The 24,343-nt window shown below is 36.0% G+C and overlaps 4 protein-coding genes across 7 annotated transcripts; 2 read left to right on the forward strand and 2 right to left on the reverse strand.

Moving 5' to 3' along the window:
- The first annotated feature begins 53 nt into the window (after positions 1–53).
- On the forward strand, positions 54–4,073 carry LOC129320197 (SNF1-related protein kinase regulatory subunit gamma-1-like). Its single transcript, XM_054965476.1, has 7 exons — positions 54–267; positions 512–684; positions 1,808–1,978; positions 2,057–2,332; positions 2,765–2,928; positions 3,046–3,457; positions 3,709–4,073. Exons 1-6 carry the CDS (start codon positions 99–101, stop codon positions 3,341–3,343), a joined length of 1,251 nt encoding a protein of 416 aa, XP_054821451.1. The 5' UTR covers positions 54–98; the 3' UTR covers positions 3,344–3,457; positions 3,709–4,073.
- Positions 4,074–5,013: 940 nt separating this feature from the next.
- On the reverse strand, positions 5,014–7,541 carry LOC129320196 (exocyst complex component EXO70B1). The gene has a single exon (XM_054965475.1). It carries the CDS (start codon positions 7,257–7,259, stop codon positions 5,268–5,270), a length of 1,992 nt encoding a protein of 663 aa, XP_054821450.1. The 5' UTR covers positions 7,260–7,541; the 3' UTR covers positions 5,014–5,267.
- A 4,951-nt stretch (positions 7,542–12,492) lies between these two features.
- LOC129319855 (uncharacterized) lies at positions 12,493–16,818 on the reverse strand. Of its 2 annotated transcripts, XM_054964943.1 has the most exons (7): positions 16,449–16,818; positions 15,637–15,807; positions 14,302–14,391; positions 14,013–14,132; positions 13,843–13,921; positions 13,098–13,199; positions 12,493–12,755 (listed from the first exon to the last, which is right to left on the reverse strand). In XM_054964943.1, the coding sequence occupies exons 1-5, from the start codon at positions 16,620–16,622 to the stop codon at positions 13,898–13,900; spliced, it is 579 nt and encodes a 192-aa protein (XP_054820918.1). In that variant the 5' UTR covers positions 16,623–16,818; the 3' UTR covers positions 12,493–12,755; positions 13,098–13,199; positions 13,843–13,897. The 2 variants fall into 2 exon arrangements, with proteins under 2 accessions (XP_054820918.1, XP_054820917.1); XM_054964942.1 differs by lacking the exon at positions 12,493–12,755 and having other exon boundaries at positions 12,757–13,199.
- Positions 16,819–19,077: 2,259 nt separating this feature from the next.
- Positions 19,078–23,888, forward strand: LOC129320776 (uncharacterized). Of its 3 annotated transcripts, none has more exons than XM_054966369.1 (7): positions 19,130–19,713; positions 19,921–20,107; positions 20,182–20,432; positions 20,952–21,081; positions 21,627–21,719; positions 22,593–22,736; positions 23,336–23,888. In XM_054966369.1, exons 1-7 carry the CDS (start codon positions 19,334–19,336, stop codon positions 23,450–23,452), a joined length of 1,302 nt encoding a protein of 433 aa, XP_054822344.1. In that variant the 5' UTR covers positions 19,130–19,333; the 3' UTR covers positions 23,453–23,888. The 3 variants fall into 3 exon arrangements, with proteins under 3 accessions (XP_054822346.1, XP_054822344.1, XP_054822345.1); XM_054966370.1 differs by having other exon boundaries at positions 19,146–19,713; positions 20,967–21,081; XM_054966371.1 differs by lacking the exon at positions 23,336–23,888 and having other exon boundaries at positions 19,078–19,713; positions 22,597–22,734.
- Positions 23,889–24,343: the final 455 nt, after the last annotated feature.

The raw sequence follows: 24,343 nt of genomic DNA on the forward strand, positions 1-24,343 counted from the left end.
GGGATGTGTTGGGCGTGTTGAAGTTCGAGATCATTACGAGTTGCACGGAGAGAGAGAGAGAGAGAGAGAGAGAGAGAGAGAGAGAGAGAGTTGGTGTCATGGCAACAATGCAAGAGATGGGTCCGAGGAGCCCAGAAGCGAAGCTGGGATTGAGAGTGGAGGATCTGTGGGACGTTCAGGAGCCACAATTAAGTCCTACCGAAAAGCTTAATGCTTGCTTCGAAAACATCCCTGTCTCTGCCTTCCCTCTTGCTTCTTCTAACCAAGGTATATATGTGATGTCCTTCGTACATAACTTAATCTACTTATGAAAACTATTCCATGTTCTAAAGATGTTTTCATTTAATGTTTTTGATTTAACAAGATCAAAAATCGATCTAGTTTTGATGAGACCGTTAATAGTAAAACAAACATGAGCATAATGCATGGCTGTCTCTTTTTACCGTCTGTCTTTCCATTTATATGTGTGTCGTATATATAACAACATGCATGACTCTTTTTTTTTTTCCAGTGATTGAGATAAAATCAGACACCACCCTGTCCGAGGCTGTTAAAATATTGTCACAGCACAATATTCTCAGCGCACCTGTTGTCGATGTAGTGGCATCTGAAGATGCTACTTGGATGGATAGATATATTGGAATTGTTGAGTTTGCTGGAATTGCTGTTTGGATTCTGCAACAGGTATACATGCCATGATGCCAATTTGTCCATATGATTTTTTACAGGCCATAAAATTTCCATTAGTTTGGATATCATCGACCATTTTTTACCATCTATATGATAAATCCATTACGTTATTGAGTCTCGTACTTTCTCTGTCTGGACCCAAAATTGGTGAAATAACACGCAAAGGACATCCTTTGTTCAAGCCACGTTTTATTATAAATTCCAATCATGCCATTGAAGTTTAAAGGGAAGAATCACCTAAATTCGGTTTCACTTATTCTTTTCTTAAAAGGGTTGGTCTCCCGGCAATCGTGGATTTGGAATATTAAATTAGCTGGGCAATTTTCTTGTTGAAATTCTTTTAAAAAATTAATAATATAAAAATTTATAAATATGAACCACATCCCATTATATTAAAATGAAGGTGAAGTTTAAATAAAGGTTGTGATTTAAAATTTTATTATTCATATAAAATGTATAATCTTTTCTAAATATCACAAGTGACCTTCTTGATATGTGACAAGTAATTTTTTTAATTTATAACAATTGGTAATATCATTTATTTTTCTTTTTTATCTTTACATTTAATTTTATTTCAGTTAATAAAAACTTTAATTTAATATAAAATTAATTTAATAAATTTAATAAATATCAATGTGAAATATACATTTTTTGGTTATTTTTTGTTTTTCTATAATTATTATGTTAGTGTATTTATAAAATATGAAATGTTTTTTTAGCAAAATTTGTATTTTATTATTAGTAAATGTTTAATATATTTATATATGATATAAAAATTTGTAAAATAATAGTTATTTTATATGATATATTTTAGTAGGTCTAATTAATTTTTTTTCTAATTAATGAATATACATACACATTTATATAAGTATATATGTAATATAAGTTAAATTAATTTTATTATATTATTTAGAATAAAATACAGCGACTTCCCTTTCATTCTATGTAAGTTAAATCCATACATCATGTAAAAGTTGCAAGACTTTAGTATGTGATTAATGTAGAACTCAAAAATGGTATAAAAGCCGAGGCACTGCTCTTTGGTGGGGAGAAGCGATCGTTCTCAACCTAATCATGTTTCACGCTAAGTGAATATGGGAACTGACTTTCTTGACAGTCTGAACCTCCATCTCCTAGGAGTCCATCCAGTGGAAGCGCTATTGCAGCAGCAGTCAATGGATGTAATGCTGCTCGAGAACTTGAAGGCCTAGGCCTTGGCTCTGCTGCAGCAACTTCAGGAATCTTTTTTGAGGATTTGACTTCTTCTGAACTTTACAAGAGCGCCAAGGTTGTATATTCTTCTTGTCCCAAATCTACACTTGCTGGATTCAGCCTTAGTGTACTAAGCTAACTCTTTAGCACACAGGTCCGTGATATCTCAGGTTCATTCCGCTGGGCTCCATTCCTGGCATTGCAGAGATCAAACTCATTCCTGACCATGCTCTTGCTGCTTTCAAAGTACAAGATGAAGAGTATTCCTGTGGTGGATTTGGGTGCAGGCAGGATTGATAACGTTATCACGCAGCCTGCTGTTATTCATATGTTGGCTGAATGCGCTGGCCTTCAATGGTTTGAGAGTTGGGGAACCAAGATGCTATCTGCAGTTGGTCTTCCTCTGGTGACAGAAAATCAGATTATCATGGTATCTTCTCAAATTCTTAATAAGCGTCACATGTCTGGCACAGGCATATATAAAAACCCATTTAACTGCTGCATAAAATGTGTCACATATTCATTTCCATGATCCAAGGTCATCTGGCGATAAAGCTTTCCCAGATGTCTCAAATATAACATATTATACATCTTGTTTATTTTCCTGTTGGCAGTTGCAGTTCTGTCTGTAACTCATCTTCTATGATTTTTATTCTTATCTATTTCAACATGTAATTGTGCCCGTTTGCCACTTGTGGGTGGATTTACTTCATATATTTCAGTATTTGAATGCATGAATTGTGGTGATTTCCATCACCTTAGCAGTATACTTCTATAACTTCAAACAAGTTCTATCTTCTATCCCTTTCAAGTGACAGAAGTGGTTTTGATCAGCTTCAAAAAAGCTCCTTTCCCTGTTTAGGTTTATGAGGATGAACCAGTGCTTCAAGCATTTAAAGTGATGAGGAAAAAGAGGATTGGAGGGGTCCCTGTAATCGAGAGGGGTGGTGACAAAGCAGTGGGTAACATAAACCTACGAGATGTTCAATTCTTGCTAACTGCTCCAGAAATCTTTCACGATTACAGGTTTGTCATCACATTTGATCTCATAAATGGAACATTTCTCATTCTGGTACCAAATATTCTCTTTGCTCACATGTACTATATCTGTTGCACACTCATTGGATGTTTATGCTGTAACAGGACTATAACAGTTAAAGACTTCCTCACGGCCGTTAGAAGCTACTTAGAGGAGCATGAAGAGGTGTTCCCAAAATTAAGTGAACTGGTTACATGCAAAAAAGGGTGCACAGTGAAAGAACTGATTCAATTGCTTGACCAGAAGAAGATTAATCGAGCCTATGTTTTGGATGATAACGGGAATCTGGAAGGAGTGATCACGCTCAGAGACATCATCTCAAGGCTAGTGCATGAGCCTCGAGGCTACTTTGGTGATTTCTTTGACGGTGTTCTTCCTCTTCCTCCAAACTGCCGGGTTTAGCAAGTATCAAAACCAATAACTTGGCCACTTGAGCGTAATTTATGCACGTGCGGTTCAGTTTTAAACCCTCATAATTCAGAGAGCCTAACTAGTAGCCGATCTTTTACTTTCAAGGTAAGAGTATGCAATTTTGTTGAATATGTTTAACCTGTACGAGTAAGGGTTGCCGTAAATTCTGAGAACGAATCCCCTCAGTTCCACCATGAACATGAGCTTCGTTAATTTTTTTTTCCTTCTCTTTATAAAGTCGATCACTTTCTTCTTGGGCCTGTGTTTAGCGTTTTATTAGTTTTCTTTTGTTTGGTAAGGATAGGGAAATAGAAGGCAAGTGATGAATTTCCCTTCTCTCGTATGTTTAAAATTAGGTGTGGTTTCCAGTCTTGATGAATAATAAATTCTCCATCGTTCCTACCCTGTATAATCCAAACAACAAAGAAAAGGAGCGAGCAAGTGAAACAGACAATCTGATTACATTATCCCGCATCAGAACAGTTCAACACAGAGAGCTTCCTCCCCCTTGTTTACCAATATATTGTAAACATGAACATTTGTGAACACTTACCAGGTTTTCTTCTCCATTGTCCACTTGAAGAATGAACAAATGCAGAGTAATACAAGGATGAGAGAAACGTAACGCCAACCGTTCTCTAAATGTTTAGAAGAAACGTTTTCAGAAGCAAGAAAGGGCAAGCATGAGTGAACTTTAAATTATGCAGAAAACCACAAGCGTACTAAACACCGGAGTGGCTCCGGTTGTAGGGTACAATTTGAATATCGTACTCCAACTGTTTATAAACAGAGATGAATAAAATTGGCTGGCATATTGGAAAGACAAGCTCTTAGTAAAGGGCAATGATCGATTAAAAAGGTTTCACATGAAGCCACTATATGCACTCAAATTATGAGGTGCAGGTTCAAGCTTGAGCTAAGCCATGTTCACGTACTAGTTAAAAACAAAGAATATTCATTTGAGAGTTTAATCACGAGGGAGGAAATCGCATTTGTAAAGGCATATTAACCATATCCATGAGGCAGAAATGATTGAGATATATTACACAGAACCCAAACTTCTGCCAATAAAAACGCACAGACACATTTAACCCGCCAATAATAAGCCTCCAATGACGCCTTGAGTGCCAACAGCTTGGTGATAATGCCATACCCAAAGCCAAGGCATGCTAATTGTTATTAAACTTAATGTTAAATGACGCCTTGGACGGAACAAAGCACTCAGTGCCAAGGCTTTTCTCCTCAACTTGTGCATGACCTACCAACTAACGCATGACTTGCAATCATCAAAATTATTAATAACACACACCATTGTTACAGACCATGAAGATAAAGGTGATATATTTCATCCTTCACCTCGGTTTATCATATCAACGAGACCATCATCATCATGCAAGCCTTGTGACAATGGAATATTCAATAATGTGCAGCCAATTTTCTAGTCAGCAGTTTCTGCTTTACCCATTACTTATTACCATACTTAAATGTAGCATCTAATTATCTAAGTAAGAAACACGCAGCCAAGTTATACAAGCACGTCTAGGAAAATGATAACACCACCAAAAGCCAGATATATGGAAGAATATTAGAATATTTAGTTTTGGCAAGAAAAGAAACAATTTCAGTCAAACTAATTATATGAAATGTGTTAACACTATGCATGTCAAACTATAGTTTATAGCTCATATACAGAATACTATTACCGTCACAAGCGTACAGATATAGCAAACAGTTGTGCTGTGTTCTTTTTTGGTTGTTAGGGGACGGACAGGAAACGAGTTGAGTTTGACGAGGTCCAGCGATTTAAGGACCTCGAAAATAGACACCTATCCAGATGTAGGATACACATAACAAAAGAAATGGCTTCCAAATATTCCCGGTAAACGCAATTCACCTGTTATGAAAATCCTATATCCTATGTACTCTTTCTCCTCACGTTGTGCAACACTTTAGGCTCTCCTTCAAATAAGTTTAATAAATAGCTTTCTAAATCCTCAGCTGTATACTTAATGTACTTCCCAGCATGCCTTCCATCTAGCTGACTACTAAACCTTCCCACAAACGAGCGGTATGCAGGAATCACCTTCTCTGATATAGAAATTCGTAATTCTTCCCGAAGCTGAGCATCTGGAACCTTCCAAGCAGTCTGAACCCTGTATATGTCCTCAAAGCATGCATTGAAATTCTTGAACCTTTCCTTCAAAGCATTCTTTGAGGCATTACTAGAACTCCCTCCAATCCCTTCATCCTTCAAACAAGTCAATGCCTTGGTCCAAGAGGCCCTGAGATAGGCTGTAGCATACTGGCGTATCTGACCACGGCGCTTTCGAACCCAGTCATCCCCTAGGACGTTACGAAGATCTGAGTCTTTCACTTTTTTCACAATGTAATAAATATTGTTCATCAAAAATATATACTGCATTGCACTGTCTTCATAGATTCTGGATTTTTCCTGAAGATTAAACTCAAGCTCTGACATTGAAAACAGCATTCTCTGATGCAAGGGGGACATGGTCTCCAACTGAGAACTGTCACCGCCATGATTCTTTTGAAATCGATCAAGATCCTCTTCACTTACTTCTAAGAGTGAGTCCAGAGAGTCACCATAATCCATTAGCAACTTCATGTAGTTCATCACATAACGTGGCATTGGATGAAGACCACCAGTTAAGACTGGCCTTTTGGAAGTCTCATTACGAACAGCATTCTCAAACTCAGCAAATGAACCTTTAGCTGCCTCGCCGAGTACGGTTAGCAATCCTTTGGCCTCAATAATCACAAACTCATCTGAAATCAAAGCCTCCAGGTCAGGGAACACATCCCCTAAAGCCTCGTACATATCTAATATCCTGAACAACTTCTCCGGTGCTCTTCGAATGATTGCAACGGCCTCACCAAAATTCAACAACTGCATAATACACCCTTTTGCAGTCTCGTTGAAACAGACATCGCTGTATTCTTCAAATATACAATCACATAGCTTCTTCTCGCCGGAGAGGAGCACCCTGACAACAATTTTAACAGCGTATATCCATTTCTTCATTTTCTCGTCCAACAGATCCCACTGAATCCTCTGAACCTCTTCGATACTTAGCCTCTCGACACCCAGGATAGCCAAGCACTCATCCAAGGCGTCACGACGAATATTGCTATAAATCTGAAGGCACTCCCTATCGTAGCCAGACTTGAGCATTCGGTCAGCAATCTCTTTCAGCTCTTCCACCCCTTCTGGATTTATCAAATCAACGAAGACATCGTCGGCCAAGCTCGCACCTCGTTCATGAAACCGCGCAGAATCGCAATCATTGACCTCATCGAAGCTTTCAAAATTCTCACCAAGCCCCCCATAATTCGATGAGAACGAGAGACTATCCCTTCTGATCGACCCATAGAGCCTGTCAGCGTCAAGTGGAACCGTGTTCCTAATCAAGGCATGTCGCAACTCGTCCTCTAGCCTCGACATGGCAAGCTGGATCGCGTTATCCGCCCGGTCGATCAGGATTTGAGTCTCTTTACAGGAGGGTGCGATCGAAATTTGTTCAATCCAGTGAACAATGTCGTCTACCGCAGATAAGTACTCGATAACGTCATCCCGACAGTGGAGAAGCGAGTTGGATTGGCGGGAAGCTGCCCCAGAACCGGACGAGTCCCAGCGAAGGATGACTTTCTCAGCAGCTTGGAAGCGGTCAAGGTCTTCTTCAGCCGCAGAAGACTTGGAATCTTCGCCGTTGATGAGATCGGTAATACTGGAGAGGCGATTATCGAAGCTAGAGAAGATCAAAAGCATGTCCTCACGAACCTCCTTGGGAGTGTTGAGGCTCCTGACGATCTGCTGAGCCGTGGCTAGGAGTCGATCATCAGCACCGTCGCCGAGACTGGGGGTGGTGGTGGTGGTGGTGGCGGCCATCAGAGAGCGAGAATCGGAATTCTAGTTTCTAGGGTTTCTTCGATTCTGGTGGGGATGAGAAGAAGTAGTGAAGAAGAAAGAAGTGGAGGAGAATCAGAATGAAAACGAAAAGAAAAGTGGGGATGCACTGATCAACGAAGCGAAGACGAGATGGGGCCTTCCCTCGGCTCCGGGATAAAGGTTTGGGTTTGGCTTTGGCTTTGGGGCGCATAAATAAGGCTTTGTTCGCAATTCACGCCTCTAGACTTTTTGGAACTTGCCACATTTTCGTTGGCTGTGCTCTTTGACGTGCCCTTTCGGCCTCGCCCTCTTCTTCATCCCTTGCTTCTTTGCGTATTCTTATTACTGTTGACCATGGTCCCTCTAAAAAAACTATTTTTTTCTTTTTATTTTTTAACTTTTTTATTAACGATTTAAAAATCAAACCAAACTGAACCAAATAATTACCATCGATCGATTTGAATTTTAACTCAATCAACTTATAAAAATTATTTTAAGTATTGAGTTAGGTTGAATCATTTTAAACTGACAATCAAATTGAAAATTAGATTTGATTTTCAAAAATCAAATTACTCAAAAAAATATTTTTTTGTTTTTTATCAATTTTTTATAAAATAATTATTTTTTTAATCATTTAATATTATATTATATCATATAATTTATTAAATCATGATAAATTAAAATATTTAATTTTATTTTTAAATTAAATAATAATTTTATATTTATTTATTATAGTTAGATCATTATATATACATATATAATTTTTTAATTTAATTATTATATAATTAATTTAATTATTAATTTAATTTAATTGAACTATATGAATCATTGTTGATCTTTTCAATTCAATGTTTTGAAAACATTGTTTTTGACCACACAATTGCTGGTCAAAAAACTTTTTTACCACAATTTCTTTTTTGGGCCAGATTTTGTTGAATTAAAGCGTTTTTTTTTTTTTAAGCGCCTTCAGGTAATTTGTGGAGAAAACTTGCATATAATTTCTCTTTAAAATAAGCGTATGTTAATTTTTAACTGTTAACATTTAGTTAATCAAGAGTATAAGTAAAAAGATTTGTTTTACTCGAGGCCTGAAAAATTCATTAAGATTAAACTAAATGTGAGAAAAAATTTATTTAAATTTTATAGAGTAATCATTTTTAAAATAATATATTTTCATCTTATTTAGATTATATTTTTAAAATTTCCTTTTTATTGTTCTTTATTATTTAAAGATTTTATAAATTGAACTAAACTACTGTTGCTCTTCTAAATAATTTGGAAAGTGGTATTTGTTTTTGAAGTTTAAACAAACAAGTAGTAAATTTAACTGATGACGGCCAGGTTACAATTAAAAAAAAAAAAAACCATTATAAAAGTTGGATTAACTTTAGAGTATGAGGAAGAACCAAAACCAATCGCGATTGAATATTAAGGTTTGACTGATTATAGATGAAGTCAAGGTTGTTGCGCTGGGCATGTCCTTGTGGTGTTGAGCTGGCTGGCTGGCTAATAATAATTTAATTTCCTTTGTATCAAACTCAAATGTTAAATGTTAAGCCAAAACACTATTTTTGTTTGTCTGTTTCAAAAACAAACAAAAAAAAGAAAAGAAAAGAAAAGAGGGACTGAAAACTTTGCTATATTGACATGGGAAAATCAACAGCCAAGAATTTTGAGAAAAACATACTCACAATTGAGGATCAAATAATTCTGATCTAACACTACAGTTTTTAGGATCCTAATTATAATTAATCATGACTGTAAAAAATATGTAATTGTCCTTGGCATTTAAAGCAATATCTATTGATAGAGCTAAGGTCTCTTCTGATTAGTAGAAATAAATGGAATTAATTAGGTTAAAAAATAAAAATAAGATGATTAAAAAGGATATGTGAAATATTTATAAAGAAAGTGAGTAATTTAGTTCATGAAGTTGAAATCATGACTCATAAAATTTTTAAAAGATATAATAATTTTTATTTTTGTAGTATATATCAATGAGCTTTTATTATGCTTATCGTGAGAGGAAAAGGTAATTTAACTCATTTTTATTTTAAATTTTTTAATCTATTATTTTTTAGTAACCAAACAAGACTTAAATATATTCATATGGTGAACAAGACCATTCATAAAAATAATAACATTCTGTTTTATTTTAACAATAAATAATTCTCATAATAACAAATGTAGAATAAAATCATTTCTACCAACAAAACCAAGTGTATTCGTGTGATAAATATGTTATCATCTGCAAAATAACAATATTTCATTTCATTTTAAAAAGAAATAGTTTTCACGGTGACAAGTTCAAAATAAAGCCATCTCAATTGACAGAACCAAATGCATTTATATAGAAAATGAGTTATATTTACAAAATAACAACACTCTATTTTATTTTATAAATAATTTTCATAGCAACAGGTTCAAAATAAAGTTATTTTTATTGACAAAACTATGTGTGCAAGTCTAGTGAATAAATCACCATTCATAAAATAGCAATGTTCCATCTCATTGTAATAAAAAATAATTTTCTTATAATTTATCCTGAATATAGTTATAAGCAATTATGTATTTTCACAATTATAATTAATTATAGTTGAGATCTTAGAAACTACAATATTAAACCAAAATTCATTAATTCTCGGTGGTAACCATGGTTTTCCAAGGCTCTTTCTTGTTATTTTTTCCATTGATATTTGAATGATTATTGATCGTTGAAAGAGACACCTACTTTTTGCCGATCATTTTGTGACATTTGAATGGGTCTGGATTAAAAGTACACTGTGTATTTCTCATTTATTATTTTACTCATATTATAATATAAGTTATTTTTAAAAAAAATCATTTAATCTAAAATATAGAAGATTGAATAAATTTTATTTTTTCTTTTTTATTTATACTCTTATTTTTTTATTCCTTATTTTTTAATGCTCTATATTGAGAAGGGGTATATCATTTGCATTCTGTTTTTAACATGGCAGGTATTGGCCAAACAAAAAAAAAAAAAAACATGGCAGATGTGTACTTTCAAGTTTCAAGATTGGAATGAAATTTATTAATTTCAATCATCTGTTTTTTTTTGTCAGAAATATATATATATATATATATATATAAATTTTCAATCATATATTAATTGCGTTCATCGTGTCAGAATGCTCGACTCAACCGTGAATGGTTCTCTGTGAATTTATAAACTGTGTCTTGAAATGTGAGTGAATTAACAGTTTAGCATCATCACTCATCATTTTCCTTTCTTTGTTGGAATTTTTATTTGTACCCTCTTCCACAATTCTGGATGACCGGACTCATAAATTAAAGTGAGATTTCAAATAAAACGTGGAATTTTACCGCTGTTCTTATACAAATTTTAGACATCTTAATCTTAATGCGCGAGAGCGCGCGCGCAGCTTGCTGCTTTTGAAATTGGGATTGTTACGGAAATGTGCAAAAAATTATACTTATCCAACTAACCTTTTTTTCCCCGCAAAGCTATCCAACTAAACTTTAATTAAAGATTTCGTTCGGTAAAGAGTCCCAGCATAGTTAATTCGGATCAACTTATTTATTGGTAGAAAGTCGTTTGAAAGGGATATGAGCAATTCTGCCCCAAAAGGGATGACGTGACACCCACAATATATATATGTATATATATATTTTTCCATAAAATGATTCGCCCTTCCAACAAATTAGATATTTGTTCCCGGCGTGCTATCTACATCAAGTTTTTTTTTTTTTTTTAAGTTATAACCAATTTTAATTTTTTTACCAGAAAATTTTAATTTTATCTAAATATGGGAATAAACATTAAACACATAAAAATAGAGTTGCATCTCAATTAGATAGAGGGGATTGCATTTTTATATTGTTAACGACGACCGTGAGATATATATATATATATATATATTTCTTTCAGGACAGAAACGGTCAATTATATTTTAGACATTAATTAAAAATATTGCATGTTGTGTTTTTAGCAAGTCATTGATAAACTCTCCCGGCAAGATTTTTTTTTTTAAAAAATTATTTATCTACGGAGCCTAAACTACTCGACAACTCACGTAAGAAAAAATTGATATCGTCACATAACTCAACCGTGATGGATTTAATTTTTGAGGCGTAATCATTTTTTTTTTTAAGTGACACTAATAATAAATGATTTTATATTTACTGTAAGATGTTTAATAAGGATAAATATGTAAAAATAGAGTTAGTTTAAAAGTAAGTAAATACTTTATTGGAGTGAGATTCCATTAAAAATATTTTATATTTTTTAATGGAGGGAGTATTTATTTTAATTGAACACTAAAAGTATGATTTTTTAATAAATTTGGACATGTGTTTGTACTTGAAAATTATGATGTGTATTATTTATTTTAGTTTTTAAGACATAAATGTAAAATATTATAATAATAATAATAATAATAATAATTTATTTTCTTTAAAAAAAGTCTTTCAAATTTGACATTGAGCCAGATCAATAAAGATTCGGTTTATAAGCCGGAGCACATTAATGCAAGTGTAGGGGTGAATTTTTGTTCATTGATTTTTCCCTCCACTATTCTTTCATCGCAAATCTAAATTGTTTAAATTAAATTTGTACCTTTAAAATTTTGAGCTTTTGTAGGTGTTACGTATGTTATAAAAAAAAATCAAATAAAAAGTCTAACATTTATTATATTTTGTATTATAATTAATTTATTATATTTATTAATGACATATCGTTGTATATTAATGATAAATTTTTTATAAATTTTTAAATTTTCAATAATAAATCTTTTACATATCAATGTAAACCACCCATACTTTTAAATTTGTAAAAATTTAATTCATATTTTATGGGTACAATTTTTTTTAGGTTAGAGGGCGAATTTATTCCTAAAAATTATCAAATATAAATCATTAAATTTAATTTAATGGTCCAAATTTATAGTGGTTCTTGCTCTTCTGAGAAAAGCCAACTCCACAAGTATGACCTTGTCTAGACAGAAAATAGAAAAGAAAAGTTCTTAAAATATTCCTGGGGAAAGCAATTTACCCGTCAAGTGAATCTTGTATCTACATATTCTTCTAGTCTTGTTTCTATCTTATATGTCTTAAAGGATAGTGTGCGTAATTTTGATGCTCTTTACGGTTCAGCATATAAAAATCATACATTTATCATAATTTTCTTAAAAAACTTCATAATTTCATTATGTAAAAAACCATACAGTGAAAATAATAATAATCACAATAATTTAAAAAAAAAAAAAACACTCAACCTAGCTTTTCATTGAAACTAGGATTAACTGTTAACCAGCAGGATAGTGTTTTCATTAGACAGATAAACGTCCTCTGTAGCATGACAGTAATGCATTGTGCTTCAGTCCAGCATATCAGGATACACATTACACAGCAGAGTTTCCTGGATCTAGGTTACACTTAAGATAAGTGTGGACCTCAGTCAACCACAGCTAACCATCTCATCTGTACCAGCCAACTCCAAATGAGCAGTTCAATCTGCTTTAAACAAAAAATAAACTTTATCGAAAACATGATACACAGAATTTCAGTATTTACAGTGTAAAAGATGAAACAAATGACCGCTGCTCCTTAGACAGGGAAATTCAAATACGTACTAACCGGTCCATCATAATGACAAATCGAGGCTTTAAGCTATTGGTTTTCTGAACATAAATGATAATACATTCTTAAATCAAGCAACTCCACAACAAAATAGTGAAGAGGGGAAAACAATGCCAGAAAATATTCATTCTGGATTTTGAGGCTCCAGCACCACACTTGTATGTTTTTTCCCACATATCAACTGAAAATCTGAAATATTTACTTCCATTTTTTCACCTTCATAAGCCAAATCACTAGTCTTCATTGATTCGCTGTTTTCACTACATGTCCGCTAGCAGAAAAACTTCATGTTTTAATCTAGCATCAAAGATGTTTCTCCTGCAAGCAAACACCGTTGATGAAACATCAGTTCAATTCTTCAGCATTTAAAACGTAAACAAAAGCAGAAAATCAGTTTCTAAAAACAAAAATACACTTAGTCATAGTTGCTAATCACAAAATTTCTCCTTATCCCCAAGAATCTCATCTCTTCTGATTCCAATTTGACAGTGAGACTTTTTCGGGGTAAGTTTTTTATACAGTGAACTATGGACTTATGTTGGCCCCAAAAAAGAAATATGTAGCTTGTCTATTTTCTTAAGTGGCATGTGAAACACAAGTAAAGAGCTCATGGAGTCATAGTGCCTTCAAATTAATTTGCCTTTTATTTCCTAAATTGGCTGCGAGACTGACAGATAATTTTAGAGACGGCTGATACTGGATCACCAAGTTGGACGATATTTATCTCAACTAAACTACACATTTTCTTCTCTCAACCTTCTGCATACACTTTCACCCTGTACGAAACAAACCTGTGAAGAAAATGGGGTTTGATTCAAGCAGACTTGCATGATCAAGCCATGGCCAATGCTCTGATTAAAATCTCAAACACTAAATGTCACATCTAGCTGTAAACAGGGCCAACTATGTCCACTGATTAGCAAGCCAAGGAAAATCTAAAAGCAACATATTTCAATCATACCATTCTGTGTGAGAACTACTGGAAACAACTCCATTGGTTTCTCACTTTACCGGTACTAATGTCCATTTGAAGGCCCATCCTGACGAAAAATGACAAGCTCAATCAGAACAGAAGGAATATTGACTAATATAAGTATATATATTAGGCGAACAAACCAGCATAGCTTTTACCAAAGTTGGATACTGATCTTTAATGCTGTGCGTGGATTTCAGCATCATCTCTAGAGTATCTTTAGCCAACAGGAACTTGACATCCAGTTCTCCCAAATGTAATGGAGAATCATTTTGAAGCTGAAAAGGGTGAAACTAAATTAATAAAATCACATAAAATCAAAGTTGAAGATTTGACTTAAATTTTGGTAGCAACAAATGTAAAAAATTAAAATGACAAGTTACATGGGAATAAAAGGGCATTAACAGAAGATGCTTCTTCTAATAAAATTCAAAAGGTCGCACATACCTTCAAATTAATAACAGCTGCAGGGTCTGTTGATTCTTCGTTTGGTTTTGCCATATTCCAAGTCATTGCCTTTAAACGAGGCACAAGATTCTGAAAGAAATTTCATTCCATTATAACGTCAGATCAATTATTTTATCTACTAAGGGGATTAATGGAAAAGTATCGTTGTAAAGATAAAGATCTACACATGATTTTTATTGATTTGAAAAAAACTTATGACCGTATACCAAGAGAAGTGCTTTGGAAAGCATTAGAAAAAAAGGGAGTACGGATTGCTTATATTAAAGCCATACAAGATATGTATGAGGGAGTAAAAACTAGTATAAGAATGCCTAGTGGTCAAACAAAGGATTTTCCTATAAAGATTGGACTACATCAGGGATCATCTCTGAATCCTTATTTGTTCAACTTGATCTTAAATGTTTTGACGGAACATATCCAAGGGAAAATTTCGAAATGTATGCTCTTCGCGGATGATATAGTTCTTATAGCAGAGACAAGAGAAGAGGTTAATTGCAAACTTGAGTTATGGAGGAGGACATTGGAGTCGAAAGGTTTTCGTCTGAGTAGAAGTAAGACGGAATATTTATATTGTAAATTTGGTAAAGGACTATTTGACAATAATTTGAAAGTGAAATTGGGAGATCAAATTATACCTTAAGTGGAAAAGTTTAGATATTTGGGAGCCATTATTCAAAATGAAGGCGAAATCAGTGGAGATATTTCACATAGAATTCAAGTTGGATGGTTTAGTTGAAGAAAAGCTAAAGGAGTTATTTGTGACCGTAAGGTGCCTAATAAACTTAAAGGAAAGTTTCATCGTACTGCTATCAGACCGGCAATGTTATATAGTAGTGAATGCTTGGCTCTAACGGGACAGCAAGAGCATAAAATTGGAGTAGCAGAGATGAGAATGTTACGATGGATGTACGGACATACACGTAAAGATAAAATTCGAAATGAGCACGTACGCGAAAAAGTGAGAGTGACACCTATTGAGGAAAAAATGGTAAAAAATCGGTTGAGATAGTTTGGGCATGTACAAAGAAGATCAAGGGAGGCACCAGTGAGAAGAGTGGAACATATAACTTTGAGTCCGATTAAGAGAGGTAGAGGAAGGTCTAAGAGAACACTCTTGGAAGTTATTGAACGCGATCTCTTAATTAATAATATTCCTAAAAACTTGATAAATGATAGAGCACAATGGCGTTTTGCAATCCATGTAGCCGACCCCACCTAGTGGGATAAAGGCTTGTTGTTGTTGTTGTATAACATCAGATCAATTGCTCCATACCAGTACCTAGATCAAGTATGCCTCCTATCCTAATGACTGACCTGGTCTTTCAGCACATCTTCTTGCCACTCTCTTTGGAATTTCTGCAAAAGAAGTGTCAACAGTCTTTGCAATTCAGGAAGAACTTCAGCAGGAAACAGCTTTGGAATATCATCCTTGCTGATATTCTCATAAACACACCTCCTTATTAGCATTCGAAGGCATACCAGAAGCTGCCGATAGAGAATAAAAATGAATAAATGATAACCAGCTGCAGAAGGAATTATCTAAGAAAAACTAATACATTAAAATTCATGAAACTATAGGTAGTTATAGGATTATTTGTTTCTAGATACTATGGAGCCTCTGTAGCTTCAAATCTAACTTAAGAAGCTTTCATCCCCTTCCCCAAAATAGCGGAAGATTAAATAATTTGACACCCCGTCTTTTGTAAAGCCAGAAGAATGAGCAGAGACTTGGTATTCATTAATCACAACACTTTCGTAGACAAGATGAGAACAAATCAACGAAATCACACAACCATTTTGCATGAACACAACAGTTGCGTTTACATAAACAATTTGAATTTACAGAAATAGCATAAACTAGTGTTTTCCAACCTAATTCTCAGGCCTTTCTGTCCAAATACCAATGAAGCACAAACATGACGAAGCATTCAGCTTCAGAAAGTCTAAATAAGAAATGTATGAAGCAGTGTTAGGCAACTACAAGTTCAAGTTGCACAGCCAGCCATATGCATAAGAGATAAATCCCAAGGTCCGGTTTAGACCGGTTCTTGATTTTCCCCAGAAATCAGCATAACTACGCTTTCGGATCAGAGAAAGGGCGGTGAGACAGAGTGAGGTGTAATTACAGGGTCGAGGTCGGAGTCGTTGTGGAGCTGGAGCATGTTAAGGATGACGTGGCGGTCGGCGGAGTCAAGACCAGTGTTCCGGGTTCTCCAAAGAGCTTGAAGAATGTATTCGACGGAATCTTTAGAATTAGACCTCACTAATAGCGGCAAGTGACCCCATAGAGTTTGCTCCATTCACCTTCTTCGCCCCCTCGATTTCTTCCCTTCGCAGCGACCTCGTCCGGTGCTTCCTGAGATTGAATGGCACCGCAACTTTTCTGCAAGGGGCGTGAGGTATTGTTTTTTTTTTTTTGGGAGCAATATCGTGTTTCAGAACCTTCTTTTTTTTCTTTCTTTCTTTCTTTCTTTTATCTTGTTTGGGACAGGAACAGAGTGGAGAGGACGGGGATGAATGTTCATAACCATCTAAAAAAGGACATTGAAAAAAATATAATATAAAGATTTAAAACATAAAAAAAAAATTATAAGGATTTATAACAAAATATAAATAAAATGTAGGAATCAAAACTTATATTTTTAAAAAAAGTATGACATTAGTGGAGTGTGATTTATAAATTATTTGGGCACTTTTTTCCTACAAGACATTTTTTAAAGATAAATTCTACTTAAAGATTTTATGATTATGACATTGATACTCTCATTAAGAGTTGCCGTTCACAAAAATGGCCTCATGTGAAGGGGCTGAACTAGGAAAGATGGAGTAAAGCATCGTGGAGAGTGGGTCATTGCAGACACCCCCTTAAGGGGTGGATTATGTTATGAGTCTCACATCAAGAGGCTATATTAATAAAGTGTGGTTTATAAGCTATTTGAGCACCCTCTCTTAAGAGGTGCCTTTTGGGGTTGAGTTATACCCAAAAGGTTTGTGGCGGTGATGCTGTAGTCTTTCGATGTGAAACTCATAACATAAACTACCTTTTAATAGTTGGTTTATGCAATGACTCACGCTTCATAATACTTCACTTGACTTTGACTGATCAACCCTTTTATAAGTAGCCCTTTTCACAAACTATAACTCTCAATAAAAGCATCAATTATATAATACTCAAAATAGAAAAGTGCAATGAAAAAAATATGACCAAATTTTATTCATCAACCATCAAGTGACAAGGATAAAGTACAGAAAATGATTGAAAGTTAACAAGGAAACAAGAAAAACATTGACGTTTAGAGAGAAAGTTCACTCAATAATTTCCATACCTAACCTCTCGTGCTTCTATTCCCTGAATAGTTCCTCGATCATGAACCTTCCACGTGGCCTGTCTTTGCCTCATGCTTCTTCTAGCCTCAGGTTCTTCTGGATCGTTGAACTGAGTAGATGGATTAATATTTTGTAGGCTTCGCGTCATAAACGAACACCGATATTACAACTACAAGTCCTAGGTAGAATTTATCTCCAAAATAGGCTTCTTAGAAGGAGGATGTCTAGACTTTTAAATCACATTTTGCTAACATGACTTTTTAATGTAAGACCCGTGACATAATGCTTTGTTATTAACCCAAGCAAATTGTTGACTGTTAACTCTTGGTTTAACTTGGAATTTTACACACGTCAATTCCCTGATTCTTCCCACTTGTCACCTTGGACGCAATTCTTCTCTCTCCTCATTTCGTTCACTGACCTTCGCCATTTATTTGTTCGCTTCACTGCTTAGTTTGCATTTTTGGTGCTAGTCTTCTCTTGAAACCTCTCTTTGGACCCAACTACTGCATCTTCGACTCTCATCCACTTGCAGTATCAACCGCACCACAACTTGCAATGTCTGCATCGAAGTGCTTCGTGACTCCAACTACTGCATCAGTCTTGCCAATGACACGTTGACGTGTTTAAGGATCAAGGACGTTCGTGGGTGGATGAGCGCTACCCTGCTATACCAGTTCGATTGATGGTCCACTTCAAGCACGCCAATAACACTTGCAAGGTCGATCAAGCGATGGCCTTCTTGGACTCCCTCACTAGGATCACCAGCAGCTCGTTGAGCATGATGGCGTTGGAAATGACACTGCATCGTGGAGGCCACCCTTGATGGAGCACAACGGGTTCTGGGAAGGACTCGGGTCATTGGGTTTCAGGGGTTGGTTTTTGGCGAAAGTTGGGTCCTCCTCTGACTCAAAATTGAATACAATGCTAGATCTTAGTTCGCTTCACTCCTTAGTTCACATTTTTGAGAGAAACAGCTTCCATGTCTTAGTTCACTTCTTTGACACTTTCTGTTACCATGTCTTAGTTCGCTTCATTGCAAGGCTGCATTATATTGCTGCGCACTTGAGAACTCGAGCTTGTTGAGCAAAAAACGTTTGAAAATTACAAGACGCTTTATGCATAGAGACTCGAGTTACCTTGCGCATGGGTTAGTGAAGCATGGTCATATTATCACTAATGATTTTTGTATCTTTGATCATAATTCATATTTTATAGAAGATGATGAATGGTCAAAGACTCTCCTTGTTTTTTGTTTGTATTTGCTTTGCTTAGTATATAGCAGTATCCAGTTTCCATTCCCAAAAAAAAAAAAAATTACAGGATGCTCGAGAGAGTGGATCAATAGGTAGCACCGCGAGATGAAGTCGAAGAAGAAGATGAATGAGGGGGAAAAAGAACTGACACGTGTAAAGTGCTGGTTTCAGGCGACATTGCTACAGTGCCAAAAATTTTTGGTACATTCTAACCCCAAACATATAACAGCGTTTATACAGTTACCCCCTTCATTTAACCTTTTTATCTGCCCATTCGCACAAGAACCGAGCCAGAGCCCGGAAGGAGGGAATCGGCAGTTTTCTAAACGATTACGAAACGTGAAACGGAGGCGCCAGACATTAAGTTGAGCGAAGAAAGAAGCGAAGGAACGTCCAGAGGCAACTCTGCGTCGCATTTGCCCGAAGGCATGGCACCGCATGACATCCGTCGTCCCTTCAAAAGGCCGGTCATTTCCGACCAACAGAGACGGCGAGAACTCTCGCTTCTCCGGCAAGCACAAAATCGCCGCGATGCTCAGCACCAGGCTCGCTGCTTGGCTTCCACTGCTTTCTCTCTTGCTTCCCAAACCCTTGAAGCACCTATTTCCGAATCCGAACTCGGGATTGAAGCTGTGCCCAAATCCCATCCGGGTAATGAGCCTGAGATTGAACAGGAGCCTTTGCCGAAGGACTTCGATATTGTTGGGGCCTCCAAGCTCAAAGGCGCAGAGGCTCGGAAATGGTTTGCGAAGCAGCTTATGCATCCTGAATGGATGATCGATATCCCTGATGGGCTTAGTCAAGACTGGTGTTCATTTGCTTTTCTCGTTTCACTTTTCTTATCTCAGTTTCTTTACTTAACATAACCTGCTCATTTTGCTCTAAACGATTGTTTCAGTCGGTCTGTCTGAATGCTGCATCATTCTTTGCTTGCAAAACTTTGTAATTCTAGCGTTGAAAGGAGTTTTAAAATTGATCAGTAAGGCCCCATTTATTAATGAGTTTCGTTCTCCAGGTATGTTTTTGCTAGGCCATCGGGTAAACGGTGCTTCGTCGTTTCCTGTAACGGAACAACGATTAGTAGGCTAAGGAATGGATCTATACTGCATCGTTTTCCGTCTGCTCTTCCCAACGGGGCAAGGAAAAAGGATGTCTCCGGTTCTGCTCAATCTTATTCTATATTGGACTGTATATTTCACGAGGTTAGCCGTTTTGTTTCTATCAGTAAATCTCTGTTATAATTATATTTTCGTTGACTTGTGACTTTGACCCGCAGCTGGATCAAACTTACTATGTTATTGACATGGTCTGCTGGAGGGGCTACTCTCTTTATGACTGCACTGCGGAATTCAGGTTTTTTTGGTTGAATTCCAAGCTTGCAGAGAGTGGTGCTTGTGACGCACCTTCGCATTATCACAAGTACAGGTTCAGTCTGGTTCCAGCATATGATTGTGATCAGAATGGTCTGTATGCGGCCTATACAGAAGCAGTACCATATGTGAAAGACGGCCTTCTGTTTTATAACAAGTAAAACTTCTCTTCAATATTAGTTTTTCTCATTTGGAAGTAGACCTGTAAAGCAAAGTACTAAAAGATATTTTATCAATGACAACCAAGGTGCAAAATGAAAAGGCTTTCACCAGATTGTGCAATTGGAATATTTGTGTAGCTATTTTATGGTTAGTCACTTAGTCTCGTTAGAATGTTACCTAGCATCCTTTAACCTTAATATGTTGAAGTAGAAATCATAATTAATGATAGAAAGACTTGTTCCTTCAAATATGTCAGTTTTGGTGTGAGAACCTTGGTATTATATTGTTTCTCCGCATATCCAGCTGCACCAGTTTCTAAATTTATGGATTAGTCTTATGGGCTATGACTTTTCCTCCTTAGGTTCATCTCTGTGTAAGATTGTATTGATTGGTCTTTTCGTTGGAACTGGAGACAGTTGCATGATGCTCCTAGCACAAAGATAGCATTCATTGCTAATAGGCTATCAGTTTCTAAGATTGCTTGTTATTTTCACATTTTCTGACTTGATTTTAGTATTGTCTTTCCTAGGCATGCTCATTACCAGACAGGAATTACACCATTAGCTTTGGTTTGGAAGGATGAAAAATGTAGTCAATATGTTATTGACACAAATAACGAAGGACAGGTTCCAAGCCAACAGCAGGTGTTGTCAAAAGTTTCCTTTTGTTACTGTTTATTTATTTCAATAAATGCTCTTTTATGGATCCTTAGCCTTCATGTGATTGAGCTGTGTATGACTATGAACAGCTATGACTGTGCCTCTAAAGTCAATGTTTTTAATTGGCTATTTGGTTTTGTTTGCTTCATTTTTATTGCAACCATCTATTCTCTTTCAACGTTGAATTTGAAAGCCAAAGCACACAATTACTGCTGCAACATCATCAATGCAAAACACGCTATATTTGTTTTCTTGAGATGAACCTTTTGTGTTCTTGCTTAGCAGTTTGAAAAAGTAGAATAGAAATCTTATGTGTATGTGAGAAAACATTATACTGATCCAGCAAGCCATGAGGTGGGAACTTGATTGTGCTGAGTTAAATTAATTTGAAACTAACTGAAACTCCGAAGCCAATGTGCACATGGATCTAAAATGCTCATTTATTTTCTCATAGGACCCCGTGAAGGTGAAAAGTATGCATATGATGTATTGAAATTTGCTTAATCAGTTGTGCTTGGTTTCTAAACCAGGTGGTTTTGGAGCTACAAGAAGATGGGAAACTGATTACATCAGATGATCCTCCGACAGTATTTGGCTGCTTGGATGGAAGCTTTATAGAACAGGTATGTTTGGAAGAGGCTTCTTTATGAATATTATTTGACAACTGACTTATTGTTACAAGTGCCAACCCATTGAACTGCTATGCCTAATGTCTTCTTGAAGATTTCTAGCAAAGTGAGTGAGAATAAGGGCAGGCACCCAACAAAGAAAGGTGGCTAAAAAATGGTGCTACCTCAAGATAGGATAGTGTTAATAGATAATGATGGGCCTGCTGCTGTCAATTCTATTAAGCAATTTCGGAGGGGCATTTTTTTTGGGGGCGGGGAGGGTGGGGGCGGGGGACAGGAAAAGAAAGGAAAGGAGCCTGAACCAGAGAGGGAATACTTCAGAGAATTCAAAGGAAGTGGATGTGGGATGGGGTAGTAGGGAAGAGAGGGGTAGAGGGTAGGAGGGAGAACTATAAAATAGTAACTACCTTGGGGTTCTGGGAGTGGTAGCTAGAGAAGATATGGAGAGGAATTATTGGAGATGGGGAGCGCAAATTTTGGAAGGATGGACTTGGGAGAGCTTCTGATCTCTGGAATGCTGACAATTGAGTCTATTTCTTCTGTGTTTTTTCTTGGGAGTTTTGTGTTGACACCTTTAGTTTGTGAAAATACTGTTTTTTATATGTACCATCTGTAAGATTTGCTTTGATTGCCATTGGAGTGTTGTTTCTCTTTGTATGAAAATACTGTTGTATGAAATACTCTTGTTCAGTGATGTTTCCCTCATAAAGTCTACTATTCTGGTTCTCTTGTTCTGGAAGTATCCTCACATTGTCATGAAACAGAGCAATGAATTATGCACCCTGGACATCATTGGGACCAACATTCCCCATCATCATCATCATCTTCTTCTCCAATTGATTTCTGATTTAAGTTTCTTCAATTCAGTCAGGATTGAAAGTAGGATGTCTACTACGATTTGCAGTTGGAGAGGGAGGATTGGTTTTTCTTGGTGGGAAGCTTGAGAAAGCTGATCTACATTATCTTGGCAAGGCCAATCGAGCTCGAGCTTCTGCAGATAGTTTCTCCAAGGTTTGTAAGGGGCTACTTCTGATGGCACTTTTAAGTAGATTCCACGTCTTGTTATTATTGTATCTGATAGTTTCTTCCTGATGGATGGCAAATTGATACGGAAGATGTAATAATGTTACTGAGAGTAATTTTAGGGGAATATTACTGAAGTATTGAATTTGAAAACCAATTATGAGAATTTAAAATCTTCTCTCCACAACCATAACCTAATTCAGTTTCAGTTAATTACTTTTTATTAAGTTTGTATTCTACCAGAAATCCAAAAAATTGTAAAACAGTTGCACCCGTGAGTTGTGAACTCTGCAACAAATAACTCAACGCTTGTCTGCACACTCTAAGTTGCCACGTGACATGAAAGTATAGGCCTGCTGTACCGGATCATCAGCTTAGGCTTGTTTACCAACCAGCCTGCCTTACAGGCCTCTAATCGCATAGTGTGCTTATTTGTATATTTTCGTCAGCTCACTAAATTAATGTATACTGTTGTTGATCAGAGGAAAGCATTTAAGAACCACCGTTGATTTACAATCACATCTTTCATTTTCCAATATTATTGATGGAGGTTTTGGTTAAAATGTTGATTCAATTTGCACTTGCAGGTTATGTTCCAGTACAGTGTTCGGCATTCTCCGCTGAGAGTTGATGATCTGCTGGCATCTGTCAGCTTAGCAGTTGATCAAGGAGCCAAACCTTGTGATGTTGAGATGGATGGCTGATACCTGGTAGCGACCAGTGAGAATTGACTACAAAGAGAGATGTGAAATTCATTGTGCTGCTTCTGTGACCAGGGCTTCCACAGTGGAGGATCCTACAAATTTGCTAGCTGCCACTTATGTTCAGATACGAAGGAGCAGTAGATATGATTGTTAACCCAGGCGGTGGGCAGTTGCATATCAGCATATGATGGTGATCAGGGTTTCTTTGTTGCTGGTGTATATTGTCTTTGGTTTGGATTGTACTGCTGCGGGCTTTCTAGCAATCATCCTACCCTAGATACTCAATTTATTATAATAGTAAATTGTAAATTTTTCTGGTATCCCCAGCCAGTTTCAGGCTTCCTCCATCTGGCATAAGGGTAGTAATTTGCAACGGAGAATAGTCTATTACATTTGATTAACACGAGACTTACAAATGGAGACATGATTTAATTTTCGGAAACGTTTTTTTTTTTTTTTTGTTTCAGGGGACCAGAACATAATTTTATTACTTCTAATTCTATAGTATTTATCCGGCGATAATATGTCCTATTACAAAATTTCTTTGTTGGTAAAATTACAATGTAATTTAGTTGAATAGGATTCTAAATTTTAGATATTATGTCCGACAAAATAAGGGTGGAAGATATATTTATTTTTTTTCTCGATGATATGTGAAAATTTGCAAGACTGAGTCATAGGTTTGCAACATTGCATGGAAATTCCATATTCCACACTAATTAAATGTTCTCAAATTGAACTTTTCAGACCTATAACATTGCTGTAAATTTTCTCATTCATTGCTCCTAGTATGAAGTTAGTGTTATCCTGTTTATTTTGCTGTTATTATTAACGCTAAATAAGAGCATTAAATTTTAGAGATCTTCGGTTCATGTAGATAAAGCAAAGGGG

This window comes from Prosopis cineraria, unplaced genomic scaffold, assembly GCF_029017545.1.
Source record: "Prosopis cineraria cultivar Desert tree isolate PC_DT_omini unplaced genomic scaffold, ASM2901754v1 PC9, whole genome shotgun sequence".
In the NCBI taxonomy this organism is placed as follows: Eukaryota; Viridiplantae; Streptophyta; class Magnoliopsida; order Fabales; family Fabaceae; genus Prosopis; species Prosopis cineraria.

Bases quoted from the DNA above. Each gene is read 5' to 3' on its own strand.
- LOC129320776 (XM_054966369.1), top strand. From the start codon at position 19,334: ATGGCACCGCATGACATCCGTCGTCCCTTCAAAAGGCCGGTCATTTCC. The intron at 21,082-21,626 runs GTGTTGTCAAAA...TTTCTAAACCAG, and splicing joins AGGTTCCAAGCCAACAGCAG to GTGGTTTTGGAGCTACAAGA. The intron at 22,737-23,335 runs GTTTGTAAGGGG...TTGCACTTGCAG, and splicing joins CTGCAGATAGTTTCTCCAAG to GTTATGTTCCAGTACAGTGT.
- LOC129320197 (XM_054965476.1), top strand. From the start codon at position 99: ATGGCAACAATGCAAGAGATGGGTCCGAGGAGCCCAGAAGCGAAGCTG. The intron at 685-1,807 runs GTATACATGCCA...CTTTCTTGACAG, and splicing joins CTGTTTGGATTCTGCAACAG to TCTGAACCTCCATCTCCTAG. The intron at 2,333-2,764 runs GTATCTTCTCAA...TTCCCTGTTTAG, and splicing joins CAGAAAATCAGATTATCATG to GTTTATGAGGATGAACCAGT.
- LOC129319855 (XM_054964943.1), bottom strand. From the start codon at position 16,622: ATGGAGCAAACTCTATGGGGTCACTTGCCGCTATTAGTGAGGTCTAAT. The intron at 14,133-14,301 runs GTATGTGCGACC...CACCCTTTTCAG, and splicing joins CAGCTGTTATTAATTTGAAG to CTTCAAAATGATTCTCCATT. The intron at 13,922-14,012 runs GTAAAAGCTATG...ATTTTTCGTCAG, and splicing joins AAGATCAGTATCCAACTTTG to GATGGGCCTTCAAATGGACA.
- LOC129320196 (XM_054965475.1), bottom strand. From the start codon at position 7,259: ATGGCCGCCACCACCACCACCACCACCCCCAGTCTCGGCGACGGTGCT.